Below are 21,011 nucleotides of genomic sequence, written 5' to 3'. Positions count from 1 at the left end.
AGAAATAAGAAACAGAAATTTAAAAAGAGGCTCAGACAACCAAAGAAAAACATACTAAACTGAGGTGGGGTTGAGAGGAAGAGAAGTGGGGAACTGTTTCGGTCACTTCAAGCTGCTATGTCCATCAGCCTATTGCCAAGGGACTGTTTGTTCATCTTTTTCTCCCAAAGAACAGATGGATACGTGCCTCCAGCACCATATCCTGAGTTGTTTTCCTGGCATCCAATTTCCTACTCTTAGAATACTCCTCCCTCTTTCCCACACTACTAGATGTCCTATTCCTGATATGCCATTCTAAAATGTCATGCTAGTAATCCAGCACTTTGAGAAGCCAAGAAGGGAAGAATGCTTGAGCTCAGGAATTCAAGAGCAGCCTGGGCAAATTGTGAGACCCCATCTCTACCAAAAAATGCTTTCCCTTAATAATTTCACCCTACCTTCTATCTTTCCCATCATTAATCATCAATAACTCAGTTATATTGGGACCATCTTAGCTTTCACCCTGGGAATCAACCAAAATATCTTGTCCTCCAAGAGTCAGATCTTCCTCAGCTACTGAACAATAACATAAACATTCTAAACAAAGAATTGAAAACATTTTTACTGCTCTAGACCACAGGATACTTTCTGAAGACTATGACAGCAAAACCCCAGCAGCCATTTGGCTTGACCCTTTACCACATGGCGGTCCAGGCAGGAGCCTGCCAGGTCCTCACCTGCCTCTGCCTGTCTGCTGCCTCCTTTGTCAGAATCTTCCTGACCAACCCAGCAAGTCCATGAGAAAGCAGGGCCTGTGACCAAGGCAGAGGGGAGACAGATCAGCAATGAGGGTCTAGACAGAGGCTTTCAATGAAGACTCGCACACATATATGTTTCTTGAAGATATTTATTCCCATCCAATCATATTTTCATGGGAAAGACACAATCCCTAATTTCCCCCTAGGATCCACATTTTCAGTTTCCCAGGGAATCTCTTTCCTGGAACCCTCTTGTTCCTCTGGAATCAAGAACAAGACTCCAGAGCTATTTATTTTTCTCACATGGGGCAGGGCTGGGGGGTGGAATCTCCTTCTGCACAAAGGGTAATCAGATGCCTACTTCTGCCAATTCCTGGGCTGACCTGCAAATTCCACCTTATTATTGCCCTTGGGTCTCTGGTTCCTTTTTGTCTGAGGTCACATTTACATGTGTGATCTGCCAATGGGTAGATCCTGTCAGGCCATCGTGAGACAGACACATGGTGGCTTGATCTGGATTGCCGATGGCTTTCCAACTGGGGCCGTCAGGACAGCTGCAACTCAGCACCAATCTTTTATTGACCAACAGCTGATTTCCCAGGGGACTTGGCCCCTCTTCTTTGGTCTCAGTGGCCCCTATTGAACATCCCAAGTGAGGAAGAGGAGTCAGAAACATCACATGAATTCCCAAAGGTGTTAAGGTAAACTGGACAGTCAGGCACTCAAATCACACAATTGCTAAAAAACCAAGAGGGTAGGAGCCCCCTGGGGCAGAGTGAGCTTAGAGAATTCCACCCTGAGGTCACCTCAGAGACTTGCTCTCTCTCCTCCTACACACACGACGCCTTTTCAGTTTTAGGCCAATCCTCTGCTGCGTTTGCACCTCCCTCACAATGAGCCCTCATTACCTGAAGAACGCAGAGGTCATTGGGTCGGCTGGGCAGGGAATACCAGCTCTTGCCAGCAGGCTCCCCTGAATATGCCACCTCACCTGGGGCAAAGAGAAACTCCACTTTAACTAACCCGTGTGAGTTCTCTGATGACTCATAAGACGGGAACTCCGAGAGAAGCTTTCTCCACATTCAGAACATTTATAGGGTCTCTCTCCTGTATGCGTTCTCAAGTGGCGAATGCGATTGGAGCTGTGGGAGAAACGGTCTCCACATTCATGACAGGTATAGGGTTTTTCTCCTGTATGGATTCTCTGGTGCCTGATTAGGTTGGATCTATGAGAGAAGTTTTCCCCACAAAGGGTACATTTATATGGTTTCTCTCCTGTGTGTGTTCTCTGATGTCTGGTGAGGTGCATGCCCTGCCGGAAGCTCTTCCCACAAGTCAAACATTCAAAGAGCTTCTTCTCTGCCTTGTGGGCTCCATGGTTTGTAAGAAAGGGCGTGCTGTCGCTCACGGCTTCCCCGCACTCAGAGAAGGGGTAAAGTCTCTCTCTCTCATGAGTTCTTTCGTGAATGACGAGGTGTGAACTCCGAGAGAAACTTTTCCCACACTCGTGACACTTATAAGGTCGCTCTCCAGTGTGAATTCTCTGGTGCCGAAGGAGGTTGGAACTGTGAGCAAAGATCTCCCCACACTCGGGACACTTGTAGGGCTTCTCCCCCGTGTGCGTCCTCTGGTGTCTGTGGAGGTTGGAGTTGCAGGAGAAGCGTTTCCCACATATGTTACACTGATAGGGCTTCTCGCCCGTGTGGGTGCGCTGGTGGCGAGTCAGATGGGTGTTCTGACTGAAGCACTTCCCACATTCAAGGCACTTGTGGGCCTCGTCTCCCAGGTGTGCTCTGTGTAGTGACAGGAAACGTGGGTTCCCACCAAAGATTTCACTGCAGTCCATACCCAGACACAGTCTTTCAGCTGCATGGATTCTCTGGTGCCTAATTAGGTTCGAGTTGTTAGAAAAATTTTTGCCACACAAGGGACATAAATGGAGTTTCTTCTTTGGCTGCAGTTCCTTCGGTCGCCCCAGTTCTCTGCCATTTGAGGCTCCTGCAGAGGATGGCTCCATTCCACCCTCCGGGGGAGGCGCCCAATCCCCTTGTAGCCGGTCACGAGGTCTTCCCAGCTCAGGACTCCAGGGCACCTCCCCTCGGACCTGATCAGGAAGCAGCACCTGAGGGTGGGTGTTCTCAGGGGACACAGACGGAACACCTTCTTCCAGGTTCTCAAATTTCTCTTCTCCTAGCAGAGAGAGAAAACAAACCCCTACATCATTTCTGTGCTGGAGAAAAGAAAATCCCACTTGTCTGCTACTGCCTGTTAGGTCAGCATCCCAGAAGGACTGCTTCCACCTCAGTCTCCCATCCTCTCCCTAAAGGTAAAGCACTCTGGAGAAGCATCAGAATAAAGGGTGGGGCCACTGGTCTAGGCATCAGAGCTGAGACCAGTCTTGGAATTTTCCTTTCCAGCTAAGCCTCTCACTTCTGCCCTTCAGGAATGGGTGGGATGGAGCAGGGCTAAGACTGGGGGAGGGGGACAAGTGAGCTCAAGAGTAAAGGCTTCCTTGAAGTCTGCACCCTGGGTTCCTCACTTGCCTCACTGAGATGGAGAATGGCAGGGGTACCTCTCTGGCAGCTGTGGTGGGATGGCCCTGCACCCAAATCCTCAAACGTCTTGCTCTTTTTGTTTTTTTTTTTGAGATGGAGTTTCGCTCTTGTTACCCAGGCTGGAGTACAATGGTGCGATCTCGGCTCACCACAACCTCCACCTCCTGGGTTCAGGCAATTCTCCTGCCTCAGCCTCCTGAGTAGATGGGATTAAGGGCATGCGACACCACGCCCAGCTAATTTTTTGTATTTTTAGTAGAGACGGGGTTTCACCATGTTGACCAGGATGGTCTCTATCTCCTGACCTTGTGATCCACCAGGCCCGGCCACATCTCGCTCTTAACTGCGAAAGCCTTGCTGGGCAGGCCATTCGTCTTCATTCCTTACCTGGAACTGGGCCTCTGGGGCTCAGGCTCTCCTTGCAGCTCTGGACACTGGGATCCCACAGCTTTCCTCCTTGTCCCACCTGGGTGCTTGGGACTTCCTGACTGGGAATGTGAGACTCTGTTCACAATGAAAGAAACAGATTTCTGTATTGCCACTTTCCTCTGCTAGGCTAGAGAAACAAAGATAGTCTTATTCCCTGCCCTCAGCGAGTAGATACAAAATGCTCCATAAATCTGACAGCAGTTACTTGGAAAATACACAAAACTGTTGCCAGTGGATACCTCTAGAGAAAGAAATAGGAGAGGGAGACTACTGTTTTGAGACAGAGTCTGAGTCTGTCTCCCAGGCTGGAGGGTGGTGGCACCATCTCGGCTCACTGCAACCTCCGCCTCCCATGTTCAAGTGATTCTCCTGCCTCAGCCTCCCCAGTAGCTGGGATTACAGGCATGCACCACTACACCCAGACAATTTTTTATTTTTAGTAGAAATGTGGTTTCACCATGTTGGCTAGGTTGGTCTCAAACTCCTGTCTTCAAGTGATCTGCCTGCCTTGGCCTCCCAAAGTGCTGGGATTATAGGCATGAGCCACTGCGCCCAGCCATTTTTTTTTTAATGTCTTCTTGGTACTCAGAATGCTTTTTTGCAATGAGAATGTACACGACTGTAATTAAAACAACTATAAAATGTACATGGTCAGTTCCCTAAATAATCCATTTGAGATCATAAAAGAGCCTTGTCTCTACATATAAATATGAAAAAGAACTAAATTTGGGCAACTCCAGAGGAAGAAAATATAACATGACAATCAGAAAAGGACCCAGGCTCGAAGAGGACCATGAGATTGAAACCCATAAGTGTCATTTCTGTGTTGTGCCAAAAAGAAAAACAAAAACCTCCTCCTCCAGCAAACATGGACTCCAACGGAAGCTTAATTCCAACAAGCTGTGATCTGATCTTCTCTTCCTATTTAGCATTTCTCACTAAAAGGGCCATGTTGAACTTTGGACATCACAGCAGTGAAAAGTAATTTGGAAGCTGGTACAGTGGCCTCCAGGCTGAGGCAGGATGACTGCTTGAGCCCAGAAGTCCGAGAGCAGCCTCAGCAACAGAGTGAGAGACTCATCACTTAAAAAAACAAACAAACAAAAAAAAGAGGCAGGGCTCAGTGGCTCACACCTGTAATCCCAGCACTTTGGGAGGCCAAGGTGGGCAGATCACGAGGTCAGGAGTTCGAGACCAGACTGACCAACATGGTGAAACCACATCTCTACTAAAAAATACAAAAATTAGCTGGGCATCGTGGCGCGTGTCTGTAATCCCAGCTACTCAGGAGGCTGAGGCAGGAGAATCTCTTGAATCCAGGAGGCAGAGGTTGCAGTGAGCCAAGATCATGCCACTGCATTCCAGCCTGGGTGAGAGAGCTAGACTCTGTCTCGAAAAAAATAAATAAAAATTTAAAAAAAGATGCAGAAAACCTAGATGGTCTCAATGAAGGAAAACAGAAAACCAGCAGTAAAACCTTTTGCAGAATTAGTGTCCACAAATGTATGGTTGTTGGCATATGGTACTTCCATGGGAAAAAAATAGAAAATAAGTAAATAAAACAAATGTATATTTGTGATGCTTTTTAGGCAAACCTGATCTATGGAAACAATGTGTGTCTGTCTTTTTTATTTTGAAACAGAGTCTCACTCTGTCACCTAGGCTGAAGTGTAGTGGCATCATCATAGCTCACTGCAGCCTTGACCAACTGGGCTCAGGTGATTCTCCCACCTCAGCCTCCCGAGTAACTGGAAATACAAGTGCAAACCACCACGCCAGGATTTCCTTGTTTTTTTCCTTTTTTTGAGACAGAGTTTTGCTCTTGTTACCTAGGCTGGAGTGCAATGGTGCGATCTCGGCTCACCGCAACCTCTGCCTCCTGGGTTCAGGCAATTCTCCTGCCTCAGCCTCCTGAGTAGCTGGGATCACAGGCACACGCCACCATGCCCAGCTAACTTTTTGTATTTTTAATAGAGATGGGGTTTCACCATGTTGACCAGGATGGTCTCGATCCCTTACCTCGTGATCCACCCGCCTCAGCTTCCCAAAGTCCTGGGATTACAGGCATGAGCCACCGCGCCCGGCCTTCTTTTCTTTTCTTTTTAAGATACAGGGTCTCCCTATGTTGCTCAGGATGGTCTTGAACTACTGGCCTCAAGCAGTCCTTCCATCTCAGCCTCCCAAAGTGCTGGGATTACAGGTGTGAGCCACCATGCCCAGCCTGCAGTGAGTCTTTCTACTGGCATGTTTCAACATAGATATAATCATAATGTACACACAGTTTTATGTTTTTAAGACTTTCCCCAACTTTTTATTAGGAGAATTCTCATACATACAGAAAAGTTGAGGGAATTGTACAATAAATACCTGCATATCCTCCACCTAAATCAAACTGTATGGCAGTCTGTCATATTTCATAGGCATAATATTTTATCTCTGAGTAATAGCTCAAGACACAGGTGCATTCTAATTTATGCTTCATTAGCCTATTTTGGAGCTATACATTGTTTCCAAATTTCCACAAGATCCTCCCTGCTTTCTGAATTTTTATGGACTATGAGAGCTGACAGACTAGAATGTTGATGCCATTAGCCCTGAAATTTTCGTCTTTGGGGATGAGCCTAGGAACACTAACAGAGCACAGGAAACAATGGCGAGCTCAGAAGAATAAGCATCTTGAAACTGCAAGGAATCAACCATTTAGAGCCCCTCAGTATCCTGGGCCTCTGCATGTGTATGATGCCAGCAGGTTGTCACTGCACTGGATTCACTCTGCCCTAGAAGTCCATTATGGCTCAGACTCGCCTTAGGCTCTGGCAGCTGGGGCTCCCCAGTCCAGGTCTGCATGTGCCAACTGTGCCACTTGGCAGATACTTGACTCTCATACAGGGGACTTTAGACAAGGGGAAATCTCCTTTGGAGGCTTCTTGGCAAAACTCAGAGTCTAAATCCAGGAGGTGAAGAAAAGGGGGTAAGACCCTGGTCAGAAATGGCGCAGTCATCATCCCTGGAAAAGAAGTCCTTACCCAGTGAGTCCACATTCTCATAACTCTCCTGCACCGTGTCCCTGGAGAGGGCCCTCTTACTAGGATCCTGATGCCCCCACTCCTCCTGGGAGATGTACACTGCCACGTCCTCTAAGCTCTCAGGCAACTGAAACAGCACAAGATCTCCTTTAGCCCCTGATGCACCAAGAACAATTCAAGCAGAGTCATGGGTTAAAGGGGCAAAATCGAGGGATGCCAAGCACACATCATGGGGGAAGAAGGGTGTCAGGCCTACAAGTGAGGTGTGAGACACAAAGAAGTGGGGGAGACTCTGTGGTAAGGGAGAAAGGACCTTCCACGTGGCTTAACCCCCCACCCCCAACACTCAGGGAAGGAAGGGTGCTGGGGGAAGACAACGGAAACTTCCACATCACCTGGGGCCCAGTCATCTTGTCTTCCATGTTCCCTTCAGGAGGAAAAAGAGAAAGCCAGGGAGCAGATAATGCTGAAGGTGACAGAAATTATGATGAGAATGGCATTCCTAATTCTTGGCAACTCAAGGGTTATTAGAACACAGTATCCATTCCCCATCACCCAGTCTCTGCTTTCGGGAATGTGCTAAACTGCTCAAAGGCCTAATAAACTGATATCCGAAATGACAGAGTGAAAGGAAAGGAATACTAAGAGTAGTACTCCAAACCCCTCATCAGTCAAGTAGTTCTTTTTTTTGAGATCGGGTCTTGCTCTGTCGCCCAGGATGGAAGCAGTGGTGCGACCTTGGCTTACTGCAACCTCCATCTCCCGGGTTCAAGCAATTCTCTGCCTCAGCCTCCTGAGTAGCTGGGATTACAGGTGTCCACCACCACGCCCAGCTAATTTTTGTGTTTTTAGTAGAGACAGGATTTCACTATCTTGTCCAGGCTTGTCGTGAACTCCTGATCCCGTGATCCGCCCACCTTGGCCTCCCAAAGTGTTGGGATTGCAGGCGAAAGCTGCTGCGCCAGGCCTTCAAGTAGTTGTAAATCGCCACTGTTCTGCATAAAAAAGGGCTCTACTAAGAGACTCCCTTCCCCTCCCCCTAGCTCCAGGAGAACCCACACCACCAATTCCAAGTCTTTCATTCCACAAGAGAGAACCTGAACTTCAGAAACTCCTTCTTCTTAGCAACAGCGCTACATCCTGCTAGTGTCAGGGGCAACCCCCAAGACCCTCCTCCCTCCCAGCAGCCCAGATAACTGTTCCTCACCCCTCTCCTTTACAGCCTGGGGATCCCTTTGGGGGCTGGGGCCTAGCAGCTCCTGCAGCCTGGGGCCAGGGCTTCGCTCAGTCTCCATGGGCTCCAGCTTGAAGCTCGGTGACTCTCGTGCTGTTTCCAGAGGCAAAGTCTCCTCCAAAAGCACTTCTGTTCCCCGCCCATGGTTTGTGACCTGGGAACCAACCCACATCACTCATCATCACAACAGGGCCCAAGAAAAAGGGAAATCAGTATAGGATTCTGAGAGCAAGCCTTCATCAGAGAACCTCAGGCGATCCCTTCGGACCCAGGCAACAGAAAAACGGTTTACACTAAAGGCTTTTTTGATTCCATGTGGAAGGGGAGGGGTTAGGGAAAGGGCCCACTCCCAGAGCACACCTTCCCCACACAGCTCGTAAGATACACCTCACTCCCTTTTACTCTCCGTACATTTTCTAGGTGCTTCTATTCCTCACTACAGGATAAGCTAAATTTGGGTGGCCCTGGGGGCCAGTGACCTCAGGGCCTCGGTGCCAAATTGTTTTTCAAAGTTCACAATTAACGGAGACCCAGCTCTGCAGAGAAGACCAGACCATGGACCCGAATATAACAGCTAACAAGTACTAAGCATTAATTATAAGCTAGTAGTGTGATCACGGCTTTACATGCTACTCTCCCTCTAAACCCTAGGAAGTATGTTAATATCCTCATTTTACAAATAGGAAAACAGGCCGAAAGAGATCAAATAACTTGCCAAAGTAAGACTGAGGATTAGAACGCTGACGATCTAACCCCACGGCTAACACTAACTGTTGCAGGGACACTGCCTCTGCTTGGAAACGGGGCACTCTTCACTGCTCTTTCTCTTCATTTGGGGAAAATCTGGAGGATGTGCGTTCCAGGTTAAATCACAGGTCCTCTTCCCCATGTAAAGTCTACTAGGAGCAATATACTTGAATCTGACCGGGGGCGGGATGTCCCAGTCCTTGGGGCCAAACAACCCACACATAAAACAGCTCTTTCTCTCTCTCACCTGTTGTCTCAGTCTCCCAAGCTCTCTCTGCATATCCTCCACAAGGGTCACCGCTTCTTCGCCGCTCTCCGGATGCAGCTCCTGCACCCTGCTCTGGATCTCCTGGGGCAGGATGGTCAGAAACTGCTCCAGCACCAGCAGCTCCAGGATCTGCTCCTTCGTGCGCATCTCAGGCCGAAGCCACCCATGGCAAAGCTCTTGAAGACGGCTGAGGGCTTCCCGGGGACCAGCTGCCTCTTGGAAGCGGAACCTTCTGAAGCGCAAGTGGGAGGCCTCGGGGCTCGGCCCTGGGTCAGGCGGAGGCAGCTCCTGGCTCCAGGCGCAGTCCTCCTCCAACTTCACTATCAGGAGCCCTTCCCGTTCCTGGGAGCCCGGGACTAACGTCATCGTCAGGTCTCCGGAGCGCCTTAGCCCGAAACCAGCCGTGCCCACGGGCTCCCAATCCACGCCGAGGAGCCCCGCTGCCAGCCCAGGCGCAGCCGGGTCCGGCGCCTAGGCCTCAGTCGGTTCCGGGAACCGCCACGCCGACCCCCAGGCCTATCCGCGCCAGGACTTCCCCAAGGCAGGAACCGAGCGCCGCGCTCCTCCCACTGCTGAGGACCCAGGCACGACTCGGACCTCAGCTCCCACGCCGGAAATCCAAGCGCGCGGGTTAGGCGTCCACAAGCCCATGGCGCTTGCTCGTGACCAACTTCCGGATCACGTTTCGCGAACTTCAGCACCCATTGGGTTAGGTTTCGCCACACACTCACCATCGACCAACGAGAAGGGAAGATTTGCCTGCGGGGGCGGGACGAAAGAGGGGCCAATTGGAGAAGAGAGGCGGGGCGCGCCCTGAGATCCTGGGAGGGGCCTGGGGGCGGGGCCGCTAGATCCGAGCGAGAAAAATAAGCTCAAAGCGTTTGGGGCTGACGGTTGTGACTGGCGGGCGACCTGGGCTAGAATTACTTCTGAGCGCTTAGCAGATCCCAGCGCCACGCACTCTCCAGTGCTTCAGTGTCCGGGTGAGGCCCGGAAACATTAATTGTTAATAAGCTTCCCCCGAGGAATCCTTCCCCAAGGCAGGCCCTACCTGCTTTGGCTACTCCGGGCTGGCTGACGAGGATCCCACTCGCCCCTGGGGCCTCGGCGGCTCCAGAAGCTGGGGCCCCCTCGGCATTAGGGAGGTCAGGGAGCTAGCTGTCCGCCCCGTCAGTGTGCCAACTGTGCCACTTGGCAGATACTTGACCCTCATACAGGGGACTTTGGATAAGTGTAGATTGTCGCTTGCGACCCGTGGCCTGCTGGGAGATGCAGTTCGCGGCGCGGCCTCGCCACTGCGCGTGCGCCCTGGGAGAACGCCCGCGAGCTGGGCGATTCTGAAGCCCCAAGGTCGGGTGGGGTGTGAGGCTCGGGGCCGCGGAGACCCCCTGCCGGGCTCTGGGCTCGCTTCTGCAGCGGGACGTCCCAGAGGAGCGTTCAAGGCCGGGTTCGCGGCACCTGCTTCCGATTTTAGAAAGGATTTTAAACCTGCGCAAGACGTGCGGCGCCTGCCGTTCATTCTCTAAGTTCCAGTCTCTTGCCCAGCCCACCAAGGTCGGCTTCCAGCTCGGCCGTGGGCTTTGATCGTGGGGGGCAAGTGGCAGAAGGGCTGCAGGGCCGATTCCCTGTTGGGCGCGGTTGTGGGCTTTGTGTCTGTGAGCGGGGCTACCCAGTTGTGAGGCGGCCCAGGTCCCCGGGGCCGTGAGATCCGCAAATAGCGTCCTGGGAGTGAATAACAACCAGTAACCTTATATTGAGCTCTTGCTTATATGCAGATCGATCCTGAAGACACGATCGTATGAAGTAGATGCTAATAGCAGCCCCTTCCTACAGGTGGCGGCACTTAGATAAGTCATTTGCCTGGGGTCGCACAGCTAGTCGGTCACCAAAGATGAGGCTACTGAGATTAGTATGGGATTGAAAACGGTCGTTTGGGGATGACTAGGTGAAAAGAGTACTGATATTTTCGGTTTTCTTTTTTTTTTTCCTTCTTTTTTTTTTTTTTGACGAGGAGTTTCGTTATTGTTGACCTAGCCGGAGTGCAATGGCATGATCTCAGCTCACTGCAACCTTTGCCTTCCGGGTTCCAACATTCTCCTGCCTCTGCCTCCCGAGTAGCTGTGGTTACAGGCGCCCACTACTACGCCCGTCTAATTTTTGTATTTTTTAGTAGAGATGGGGTTTCACCATGGTGGCCAGGCTGGTCTCGAACTCCTGACCTCAAGTGATATGCCTATCTCCACCTTCCAAATTGCTGGGGTTACAAGCATGAGCCACTATGCAGGACTTTTTTTTGGTATTTTTTTTTCTTTTTTTATTATTTGTGGATTTTTTTTTCTATTTTGCTCCAGGGAAGATGACAGCTCCACAGGCTGTTGTGGCAAATGCAGAGCCAGCGACCACATAATGCTCAAAGTCCACTTTGGAAAGCCTTGTTTAGACATGTGACCTCAGAGCTCCCTAGGACCATTCTGGTGATTTTAGGCATTCCTTTTTTGTTTGTTTTTGAGATAGGGTCTTGCTCTGCCACCCAGGCTGGAGTGCAACGGCATAGTCATTAGACATACCTATTTCAAGAGACAGATTCTAGATTCATAGCCAATTGCAAAAAACTGTAGCCTCAAAACCACTTTTCTCTGACATTTACTATGTAATCTCAGGCAAATGATGTAATCTCACTAAACCACAGCCTCATTTTCCTCATCTGTTTTGAGGGGATCATACTATACGCACCTTACGTCATAACACTGGGTGAGGATGAAATGAGCTGAGCAACATAGGATGAGTACTACCTGGCACATAGTATGAATCAATAAATAGTAGCCGTTATGCATGCACAGCAAATTCCTGAGTGTGAACCTCATCTCAAAAAGCCACTCAGATGATTATTGCAGAATCTGGGGTATGGGAATGTTTGCAGAACTACACATACTTGAGATGGGGAGAATGAAGGATTAGTCATTTGCTATCTAAGGTCCCTTTGATTTTATGCTATTAATGGGTATTTGAAAGCAGATGAACTTTCAGGCTTATTCGAAATTAGTGGTAGTAGTCCTCCATTTCTGTGTGGTCTGCCAATATGTGGAAAACAGAATAGCTGCTGTTAGACTAGGAGTGGTGTTAACAGGCCAGCAGATCTGTAGGGGTTCTTTGGGGCCAGGATTCTTAAGCTGCCTCCATGTCTGCAGCAGTGCTATCCAATAGAACTTTCTGTGATGGTGGCCACTGAGCACTTAAAATGGAGTTAGTCTTGCCAAATATTATCATATGGCTACCATATTGGCCAGTGCAGTTCTAGAGGGTCCATGGATGTGTTCGGAGACTTTTATAAACCTTTGGATACTATATGCAAGTGTGTGTGTGTGTTCTGTTTTTGTATGTATATGTTCCAGTAAGTGGGATCATAGCTTTCATCAAGTTCTGAAAATCACCAGAAAGACTAAGAACTGCTACTTTAGGGCTTCGATGAAAAGTAAGTAGTTAAGAGAAGTAAGCCTCTTTGAAACCACTACTGATTCTACTTTTTTTTTTTTGAGACGGAGTTTTGCTTTTGTTTACCCAGGCTGGAGTGCAATGGCGAGATCTCGGCTCACCGCAACCTCTGCCTCCTGGGTTCAGGCAATTCTCCTGCCTCAGCCTCCTGAGTAGCTGGGATTACAGGCACGTGCCACCATGCCCAGCTAATTTTTTGTATTTTTAGTAGAGACGGGGCTTCACCATGTTGACCAGGATGGTCTCGATCTCTTGATCTCGTGAGCCACCACGCCCGGCTGATTCTACTTTCTTATACAGTTAAGTCCTCACTCAATGTTCTAGATAGGTTGGAAACTGTTACCTTAAGTGAAAGAACATTCTGTTATAAGATTGATGACAAAAAGCTACCAGTTTCATTATATGTTTTTCCCCTTTAAGTCCCAGTTTTGAAGACCCTATCAACGGTGTTAAGGGAGGACTTACTGTATTTTCTCATCCTCAGCTGCAGATAACTCTTTGACTGTTGAAGAGAAAAAATAAATTTGAATCTTAGATAAAGAACCCTTACTACTGGTTTTAGTTCTCATGGGCACTAGACTCTGTCTCTGGAGCTTCTTTCAGTTCCTAACTCTTACAGTTTCCTTTGCACTCGAGGGGCCAGTTATCTGTGCCATTTTCAGTGCCATTTGGTGAAATCTACAGTGTTAAGACTTCCAAGTCTAGGCCCTGCATGGTGGCTCATGCCTGTAATCACAGCACTTTGGGAGGCTGGGGTGGAAGGATCATTTGAAACCAGGATTTTGAGACCAGTCTGGGCAATATAGCAAGACCCCATCTCCACAAGAAATAATTTTTTAAAATTAGCTGGTTGTGGTGGCATGCAACTGTAGACCCACCTATTAGGGATTTTTGAGGCAGGAGGATTGCTTCAGCCCAGGAGTTCAAGCCCATCCTGAGCAACGTAGCAGTCATTTAAAATGGATGCTTTTCCTGCCTTTCATTGTAGGGTACGTTCAGACTCCGGGAGCTTCTGCCACTCTAAGCCTTTGCTACTTGCCACTGCCCCGAGCTTTGGACTCTCCCCTCTTTTACCTGACTACATCTTTTCTTGATCTATGACTTAGGGTTTTCTTTTCTTTTTTTTTATTTTTGACTTAGGGTTTTCCTTTACCTGTACCACATGTTCTTTGTTCCTACTCTTAGTTTTGAAATCCAATCATAAACAAGAGAGCAAATTTAATGGCATTTCATTTGAAATGCATTTTACTTTTATTAATATGAAATATAGTCTTTCCTCATGAAAAGACAAAATGAGGCATTTTACTCCAATTATATTTGATTAAATGTTCTGGAATTTAAATTTTCCTTTTCTGTGTTCTCAGAGACTAGGATTGCAACCCCTGCTTTTTTTTGCTCCCATTTCCTTGGTAAATCTTCCCCCATCCCTTTATTTTGAGCCTATCTATGTCTTTGCACATGAGATGGGCCTCCTGAATACAACACATCCATGGGTCTAGACTTTTTATCCAATTTGCCAGTCTGTCCTTTCGAGTGGGGCATTCAGCCCATTTACATTTAAAGGGAATATTGTTATGTGTGACTTTGATCCTGCCATTTGGATGCTACCTGGTTGTTTTGCCTTAACAGGCAGTTTCTTCATCGTGTCGATGGCCTTTACAATTTGGTACGTTTTTGCAGTCACTGGTCCTGGTTGTTCCTTTCCATGTTAAGTGCTTCTTGCAGGAGCTCTTGTAAAGCAGGACTAGTGGTGACAAAATCTCTCAGCAATTGCTTGGCCGTAAAGAATTTTATTTCTCCTTCACTTATGAAGCTTAGTTTGGCTGGATATGAAATTATGGGTTGTGGCCGGGCGCAGTGGCTCACGACTATCATCCCAGCACTTTGGGAGGCTGAGGCGGGTGGATCACGAGGTCAAGAGATTGAGACCATCCTGGTCAACATGGTGAAACCCTGTCTCTACTAAAAATACAAAAATTAGCTGGGCATGGTGGTGTGTGCCTGTAATCCCAGCTACTTGGGAGGGTGACGCAGGAGAATTGCTTGAACCCAGAAGGCGGAGGTTGCAGTGAGCCAAGATCGTGCCATTGCACTCCAGTCTGGGTAACAACAGTGAAACTCCATTTCAAAAAAAAAAAAAAAAGAAATTATGGGTTGAAAATTCATTTCTTTAAGGATGTTGAAAAATGGCCCCCATTCTCTTCTGGGTTGTAGGGTTTCTGCCAAGAGATCTGCTGTGAGTCTGATGGGCTTCCCTTTGTGGGTAACCCGACCTTTCTCTCTGGCTTCCCTTAGCATTTTTTCCTTCATTTCAACCCTGGTGAATCTGATTATTGTGTGCCTTGGGGTTGCTCTTCTTGAGGAATATCTTTGTGGTGTTCTCTCTATTTCCTGGACTTGAGTATTGGCCTGCCTTGCTAGTTTGGGGAAATTCTCCTGGATAATATCCTGAAGAGGGTTTTCCCACTTGGTTTCATTCTCCCCATCACATTCAGGTACACCCATCAAACACAGATTTGGTCTTTTCACATAATCCTGTATTTCTTTGAGACTTTGTTCATTTCTTTTCACTCTTTTTTTCTCTAATCTTACCTTCTTGTTTTATTTCATTAAGTTGGTCTTCAATCTCTGGTATCCTTTCTTCTGCTTGATTCAGCTATTGAAACGTGTATGCTTCACAAAGTTCTGATGCTGTGTTTTTCAGCTTCATCAAGTCATTTATGTTCTTCATTCTAGTTAGCATTTCGTCTAACCTTTTGTCAAGGTTCGTAGTTTCTTTGCATTAGGTTAGAACATGCTCCTTTAGCTTGGAGAAGTTTATGATTACCCACCTTCTGATTATTATTTATTATTGTCTGCTTCTTTCAATTCCTCAAACTCATTCTCCATCCAGTTTTGTTCCCTTGCTGGTGAGAAGTTGTGATCCCTTGGAGGAGAAGAGGCATTCTGGTTTTTGGCTATTTCAGCATTTTTGCACTGGTTTCTTCCCATCTTTGTGGATTTATCTACTTTTGGTAAGACCACTTTTTTTTTTTTGAGACGGAGTTTGGCTCTTGTTACCCAGGCTGGAGTGCAATGGTGTGATCCTGGATCACTGCAACCTCCGCCTCTTGGGTTCAGGCAATTCTCCTGCCTCAGCCTCCTGAGTAGCTGGGATTACAGGCACACACCACCATGCCCAGCTAATTTTTTGTATTTTTAGTAGAGACGGGGTTTCACAGTGTTGACCAGGATGGTCTTGATCTGTTGACCTCGTGATCCATCCGCCTCAGCCTCCCAAAGTGCTGGGATTACAGGCATGAGCCACTGTGCCTGGCCCCAGTAAGACCACTTTTTAAGGGGAAGGGAGACTGAAGGTCAGTAGCGAAGGAATAGGGGCCCCTCATCTTGGTCAGCGAATGGGAGAGAGACATTTCCACTACCTTGTCTCCTGGGTGTTTTGTTTTAATAATTTTTAACTTTTCGCGGTGTTCTGTGGGGCGTCTGTCCCTCTGCCTTGTATCTGGGCAGCTTGTGACTGCTACCAATAAAATACAGTGAAATACATATGCAGTTTGACCTCCAGGGTAAACTCGAAAGGGCTTGTAACCTCTATCTTGTTAGCTAGAAGAATTTGCAGTTGGAGTCAATGTAAGAAGTCTGGTTACCTTGAGAGCACCATGCTGGAGTGGCTGCACATTCTCTGTCTGGTGGAGAATTATTCAGGGGTGCTTTTATTTCTCGCAAAATAGAAACAAAGTCAAACAAATAGACACTGCCATTGATTAGTTGTGGATGGTGGTCATATAGGTATTAGGTTTTATGTATTTGAACTGAGGCATGGAACCGAAGGCCGATTCACCCTGACTTCCCAGAACTAAATGAAAAGAAAACCCCCAACTTTCCTCCCATAAATAACAAAAGGACCAGCGGCTACTCTCTTTGCTAACGCCCACCTTTTCTGAGGGGCAGATAGGAAATTGAACAAAAAGATTGCTTTTTGCAACCAATCAGAATCAGACTTTTTAGTTGTTGTAGTTTTTGAAACGGAGTTTCGCTCTTCTTGCCTAGGCTGGAGTGCAATGGTGCAACCTCCGCCAACCGCAACCTCTGCCTCCCGGGTTCAAGCAATTCTCCTGCCTCAGATTTGTTGCTGTCTGTAAACAATGAGATTGATTGCAGGCCACTTCATTTACATGGGATCAACACCAAGTGGCCAATGGAAACCCCTAGGGGGTGTTTGGACCCCAGAAGTTTCTGTATCCAGGCCCTTAAGCTGCTGCTTGGCCGGCTCCCACACTGTGAAGTGTACTTTCAATAAATCTCTGCTTCTGTTGCTTGATTCTTACCTTGCTTTGCTGCGCGTTTTGTCCAGTTCTTTGTTCAAAATGCCAAGAGCCTGGACAACTTGTGTCAAGACCCTCTACTGGTAACAGAACCAGCCCGACCTGGTGTGCTGTATTTCAGTGAATGTTGTTATAAATCAAAGATCAGACCGGATTTCTTGTTTATAAAATGGATAAAATGGATTTCTTTCTTTTTTTTTTTTGAGACAGAGTTTCGCTCTTGTTACCCACGCTGAAGTGCAATGGCGCGATCTCGGCTCACCGCAACCTCCGCCTCCTGGGTTCAGGCAATTCGCCTGCCTCAGCTTCCTGAGTAGCTGGGATTACAGGCACGCGCCACCGTGCCCAACTAATTTTTTGTATTTTTAGTAGAGACAGGGTTTCACCATGTTGACCAGATGGTCTCGATCTCTTGACCTCGTGATCCACCTGCCTCAGCCTCCCAAAGTGCTGGGATTACAGGCTTGAGCCACTGTGCCTGGTTAAAATGGATTTCTTGAAGACTTTGTCTTCATTTTTTATCATTATATAAGAAGCCTATCTTGAAATTGCCATGCTGTGAGGAAGCCCAAGCTATTTATATGGAGTGAAACAGATGTTCAGTCATCAGCTGTTTCTGCCCTCCCAGTGTAAGCACTAGGCCAATGAGTGAAGAAGCTATTTGGGACATTCTAGCCCCAACAGACACAAAGGGAAAAGGAATCAAGAAATCCATCTATATGCTGAGCACGGTGCCTGTAATCCAGCATTTCGGGAGGCCGAGGAGGGCTGATCATTTGAGGTCAGGAGTTCAAGATTAGCCTGGCCAATGTGGCGAAACCCCATCTCTACTAAAAATACAAAAATTAGGGCCAGGCACAGTGGCTCACACCTGTAATCCTAGCACTTTCAGGGGCTGAAGAGGTGGATCACCTGAGGTCAGGAGTTCAAGACCAGCTTGGCCAAGATGGTGAAACCCCTGTCTCTACTAAAAATAATTAGCTGGGCATGGTGGCGGATGTCTGTAATCCCAGCTACTCAGGGGGCTGAAGCAGGAGAATCACTTGAAGATGGTGAAACCCCTGTCTCTACTAAAAATTTTTTATTTTTTTTAGTTAGCTGGGCATGGTGGTGGATGTCTGTAATCCCAGCTACTCAGGAGGCTGAAGCAGGAGAATCACTTGAACTTGGGAGGCAGAGGTTGCAGTGAGTTGAGATCACCCCATTGCAGTCCAGCCTGGGCAGCAGAGTGAGACCCAGCCTGAAAAAGAAAAAAAAAATCTTGTTATACCTAGGCATTGTGGCTCACATTTGTAGTCCCAGCACTTTGAGGGGCTGAAGCAGGAAGATGGCTTGAGCTTAGAAGTTCGAGACTAGCCCAGGCAACCAGCAAGATCTCTCATTTTTAAAAAAAATGTTAAAAAAAATCTTGTTACAGTTTTCATTGGATTTACTTATAATTTATCAATTAATTTAGGAAGGCATGATATATTTATAATATTAACTCTTCCATCCAGGACTGTGGTGTATTTCTTCAGTGATTTGGAACTTTTAAAATTACGTAATCCTGTATATTTTTCTTCTTACAGGTCTTGCAAATTTCTTATGAAATTTATGTCTGGTTATGGGTTTTGCTGGTATTGTTCACGGAATTTTTCATTTCAAATTTTGTTTCCTAATAACTCAGATTAATTTTCCAACACCTACCACCTGCTCTTTCAAGGCAGCTTACTGGGGTTAGTGGCAGCAGCTCTTCTCTGGGAGATGGTCTTACTTGTCTGTATAAAGAAACGTGCCATGTTCCAGGACAGAATGTCCTGCTCTTAGGATGAATGGAGAGCGACGTCCCTGTTGTCTGCCATGGTTGTCAGCCTTCCTGCAGGTGACTTCGACCCGTAATTTTCTGTCCTGTTTGGGCCTCAAGTTATCCGAAAGGAATAATATTGAAGAGGGTGTTTCTGAATTTCCATGTTCTCCTGTTTTTAATTTTCACAGCCTACTTCAAACATTGTTCCTTCTTGCTTCTGCCTCTCCTCGATTTTTCAGATATTAGATATAGTCAAAAACACTTGACTTTCTTCCAAATACAGTTAGGTGGACTAAATTCCAGTCCCCGCTCTGCACTGATGTGTGAGAATTCAAGTCAGTCATTTACCCTGGAGGTCTGTGTCTTCCTCTGTAACATGATGGGGGTGGCTTGATGACTGCTAAGAAGCTAACAGACGCCAAGAGACAGCAAAGTCAAGGGGAAAGGCCTTGGGCTCTGCAGACACACACCACGGAATTGAATGTTGGCTATCCGATTCTTTGTAGCGTGTGGCCTTGGGCAAGTTGGTGTGTACAACTGCCTGTTTTCTGCGTTAAATTGAATATATCAACACCCATGACGGCCAAGTGCAGTGGCTCATACCTATAATCCGGACACTTTGGGAGGCCAAGGAGGAAGGATTGGCTTGAGCCCAAGAGTCTGAGATCAGCCTGGGAAACATAGTGAGACCCCATCCCTACCAAAAGTAATTTTTTAAAAATTAGACATTTTGTTTCAAAAATTTCAGAGAAAGGCACCCGTATCTAGAGTCTTATTTGAGGGGCAATCTTCCCACCTCAGCTTACCGAGTAGCTGGAACTACAGCTATACATGGTGGTACATTCCTGTAGCCCCAGCTACTCAGGAGGCTGAGGTGGGAAGGTGACTTAAGCTGGGGAGGCCAAAGCTGTAAAGAGCTAGGTCATGACAACACTGTGCTCCCATGTGGGTGACAGAGACCCCGTCTCTAAATAAACAAACAAACACATCCACTTCACATGAGCATAGTGAAGACTGGGCAGAAACACCTGTTACCTTGTTTCCAGCACTGTTCTTGCTGCTTTATGTGTATTAGCTTCTTTAATCTTCACAACTCCAGAACCCCCATTTCACAGCTGATAGAAACAGGTACAGAGAGGGCAGCTGTATCGCTTGCCAGTGTCATACCCTGCTATGTGGTATGACACTCACATGTGGCAATGTAAAGCACACACAATATTTGGCACATAAAAACTGCATCAAGGAAGCCATCCACTGCAGTTCCGAAACTGTCATTTTTGGTATTTTGACATTCCCCTTCACAGACAGCCTTGGTTTTCTGTGGTTTTTGAACTCCACTTTTAGTTCTGACTCACACGGTCGCTTTATCCTAACCACTTCCTGCAGCTTTAAGACTTGTTTCCAGCTGCTCGTTTCTGCAGAGGATTGTCCTTGGAGGGTGGGGTGTCCACTGTGGTTCCAGCTGCAGCTCTGGAGCCAACACATGAAGATGCCCTCTGCAGGACAGTAAGAGAAATACCACACGAGGTTGGCTGAGATATGTGCCTTGGCACTGTGTTTGTTTCAAAGAACCAAAGCTTTCCTGGGCAAATGGCCTCTTAGTCATTTCAGCTTACCTCAGTCGCATTTTTAAAATTTCAGTTTCTGCTCTGGAGCTTCAGGGGAATTGAGGCATGAGACAATTAGGCCCTAAAGAACAGTCTGTCTGCATAAATGTTATGCCTGCAGAGTGTGTGTGTGTGTGTGTTGTGTATGTGTGTGTTAGGAGATAGATCTGGGATGTGTTTCATTCAGTACTGGCTCAAGGTTCCTTATTTGACTTGCTAATTTAAACTCATTCTACTTTGGAAACCTCTAATATTTTTTCTCTATGAGGAGAGTCTGCTTTTAAAAATCATTTGCCTAATCTTACGCACCCCAGTGAAACAAAGTCACAGGCAATAAATTTGTAAATTTTTCTCTTATAAAAGTAATGGAGCAAAATATGAAATTTCTCCTCTAAAATTTAGCTTGCCATATTTTATTTTGCCTTATTGTTTCACACTGAGCATATATTCGTGGACTGTGTTTCATAAGTCATAAAACTTTAAAATGCTCATTGAAAAAAATTAAAACGGCTGGGCACAGTGGCTCACGCCTGTAATCCCAGCACTTTAGGAGGCCAAGCAGGTGGATCACGATGTCAGGAGTTCAAGACCACCCTGGTGAAACCCCGACTCTACTAAAAATACAAAAAAATTAGCCGGGCGTGATGGCGGGCGCCTGTAATCCCAGCTTCTTGGGAGGCTGAGGCAAAGAATTGCTTGAGGCCAACTCCTACCCTCAATTCTACTCTCTAGAGGTAGCCATATTTCTTTCTTTTTCTTTTTTTTTTTTTTTTTTTAAGACGGGGTTTCATCATGTTGGTCAGGC

At 47.2% G+C, this 21,011-nt stretch overlaps 1 protein-coding gene across 3 annotated transcripts; it reads right to left on the bottom strand.

Moving 5' to 3' along the window:
• Nucleotides 1-872: 872 nt before the first annotated feature.
• ZNF263 (zinc finger protein 263) lies at nucleotides 873-9,620 on the bottom strand. 3 transcript variants are annotated; one of them, XM_002755833.7, is made up of 6 exons: nucleotides 8,976-9,620; nucleotides 7,955-8,135; nucleotides 7,143-7,213; nucleotides 6,748-6,874; nucleotides 3,680-3,796; nucleotides 873-2,927 (listed from the first exon to the last, which is right to left on the bottom strand). In XM_002755833.7, the coding sequence occupies exons 1-6, from the start codon at nucleotides 9,360-9,362 to the stop codon at nucleotides 1,756-1,758; spliced, it is 2,055 nt and encodes a 684-aa protein (XP_002755879.1). In that variant the 5' UTR covers nucleotides 9,363-9,620; the 3' UTR covers nucleotides 873-1,755. The 3 variants fall into 3 exon arrangements, with proteins under 3 accessions (XP_002755879.1, XP_035122610.1, XP_009007304.1); XM_035266719.3 differs by having other exon boundaries at nucleotides 7,143-7,174; XM_009009056.5 differs by lacking the exons at nucleotides 7,143-7,213; nucleotides 7,955-8,135.
• Nucleotides 9,621-21,011: the final 11,391 nt, after the last annotated feature.

The sequence above is a fragment of the Callithrix jacchus genome, chromosome 12 (genome assembly GCF_049354715.1).
Source record: "Callithrix jacchus isolate 240 chromosome 12, calJac240_pri, whole genome shotgun sequence".
In the NCBI taxonomy this organism is placed as follows: domain Eukaryota; kingdom Metazoa; phylum Chordata; class Mammalia; order Primates; family Cebidae; genus Callithrix; species Callithrix jacchus.
This window is presented reverse-complemented; position numbering and strand designations above follow the sequence as displayed.